This window comes from Psammomys obesus, unplaced genomic scaffold (assembly GCF_907164565.1).
Source record: "Psammomys obesus unplaced genomic scaffold, mPsaObe1.curated_primary_1811, whole genome shotgun sequence".
Taxonomy (NCBI): domain Eukaryota; kingdom Metazoa; phylum Chordata; class Mammalia; order Rodentia; family Muridae; genus Psammomys; species Psammomys obesus.
In genome coordinates, this window is record NW_026596039.1 from 23,646,972 (window position 1) to 23,648,584 (window position 1,613).

The following is a 1,613-nucleotide window of genomic DNA, read 5'->3' on the forward strand; positions in this document are numbered from 1 at the left end:
GTGTGAAACTGTCTCAATAGACAACACAATATTCTATTGTTGCTTAACTCAGTAACTAATTTTGTAAGAAACATGTACTTGCGTTTCCTTAACATACTATTATAACATAAAAAGTAGCATGGAAATAAACTATAATGGTGGAACAAGTCACTGTCCATTAAAGCACATGTTATGTTCAAAAGCATGTCAGGTTGTTGCTGGCCAACATTTATTTCTAACAGTCACATTTTGAAGTTAGAGGTTATATAGGAAGTATAAACCATATTCTGTGTTAATATCCATGTAGTGTTTGCTTGGTTAAGTGCCTATGATACAGCATCTGATTTAATATCTCAGAAGAATAAAATCCTTTAAATCAATTTATAAGCTCAGACATTTGAGTATCCATTGGAGTGCTGTCCCATTTGATCATCACTGCAGTGTCCACTGAAGCCTTCTCCATGTTTCCTCAGAATGATGCCCTGGCAACTACCGAGGAAGTGGCTCTTCAGATCCTCTTGCTTTGCCTGGTTGGGATTGGGACTGCGGCCAACATCCTTCTATTTGTGCATAATTTCTCTCCTGTCTTAACTGGCTCTCCACAGAGGCCCACACAAGTGGTTCTCACCTTCATGGCTGTGGCCAATGCCTTGATTCTTCTCATCACTGCATTTCCAAACAATATGTTTTTTGTTCCAAGGAAGCCTCAGACTGACCTCAAATGCAAATGGGAGTATTACACTAGAATGGTAGTCCGAAGCACAAACTTGTGCTCCACCTGTGTTCTAAGCACGTATCAGTATGTCACTCTTGTTCCTGGTAAGTATGGAAGGGTGATTCTCAGAGGAAGAGCCCCCAAGGTTCTGAAATTTTCATGTTATGGTTGCTGGTTCTTCAGTCTTTTAAATAATGTCTATGTTCCAATGACAGTCAGTGGTCCGCAGAACATAAGCAAGGACTATAAAAGAAAGTGGGCCTGCTCTACATCTGGTTTCAGTTTAGGCATCATCATCTTGCAGTCTGCCCATCATGCCATGTTCATCAGCATCATGGTCTGGACCAGTGTCTCCATGGTGATTCTCCTGCACAGACACCACCAGAAACTGCACCACATTCACACCTGCAGTGAAGACCAGAGAGCGGCACCTGAGAGTAGAGCAGCCCACACCATCTTGATGCTGGTGGCCATGTTTGTGAGCTTCTATGTTCTAGATTGTATTTACATTTACCTTCACGTTTCTTATGTGAATTCTCGTCTCTGGTTGAGACATGTAGGTGAAGTTTTTACTGCAGGCTTCCCCACCATTTCTCCTTTACTGTTGATTTTTAGAGATCCGAAGGACCCTTGTTCTGTAATCTTTAAGTGCTGAAAACCACAGTCAAAATTCCAAACACAGGAAAACTGAATTAATTATAATAGGCATAATACTCTAATCAGTAATAAATATTAACAAGTCTTTTATCAAATTAATATTCTTTATTCTTTTTCATTTCTATAAATGTATACGATGTGTCTTATTTATATCCACACTTATTCCCTGCCCTTCCAACTTTTCCCAGGACCCTGTAACACATCTCCTCCTAACTTCATGTCCTTCTTCTAAATTTATTGATTTATTTTCTAACCCAATGAG

The 1,613-nt window shown here is 39.7% G+C and overlaps 1 protein-coding gene across 1 annotated transcript; it reads left to right on the forward strand.

Annotated features, from left to right (window-relative positions):
* The first annotated feature begins 440 nt into the window (after positions 1 to 440).
* On the forward strand, positions 441 to 1,349 carry LOC129687627 (vomeronasal type-1 receptor 4-like). The gene has a single exon (XM_055622096.1). It carries the CDS (start codon positions 441 to 443, stop codon positions 1,347 to 1,349), a length of 909 nt encoding a protein of 302 aa, XP_055478071.1.
* The last annotated feature ends 264 nt before the right edge of the window (positions 1,350 to 1,613 follow it).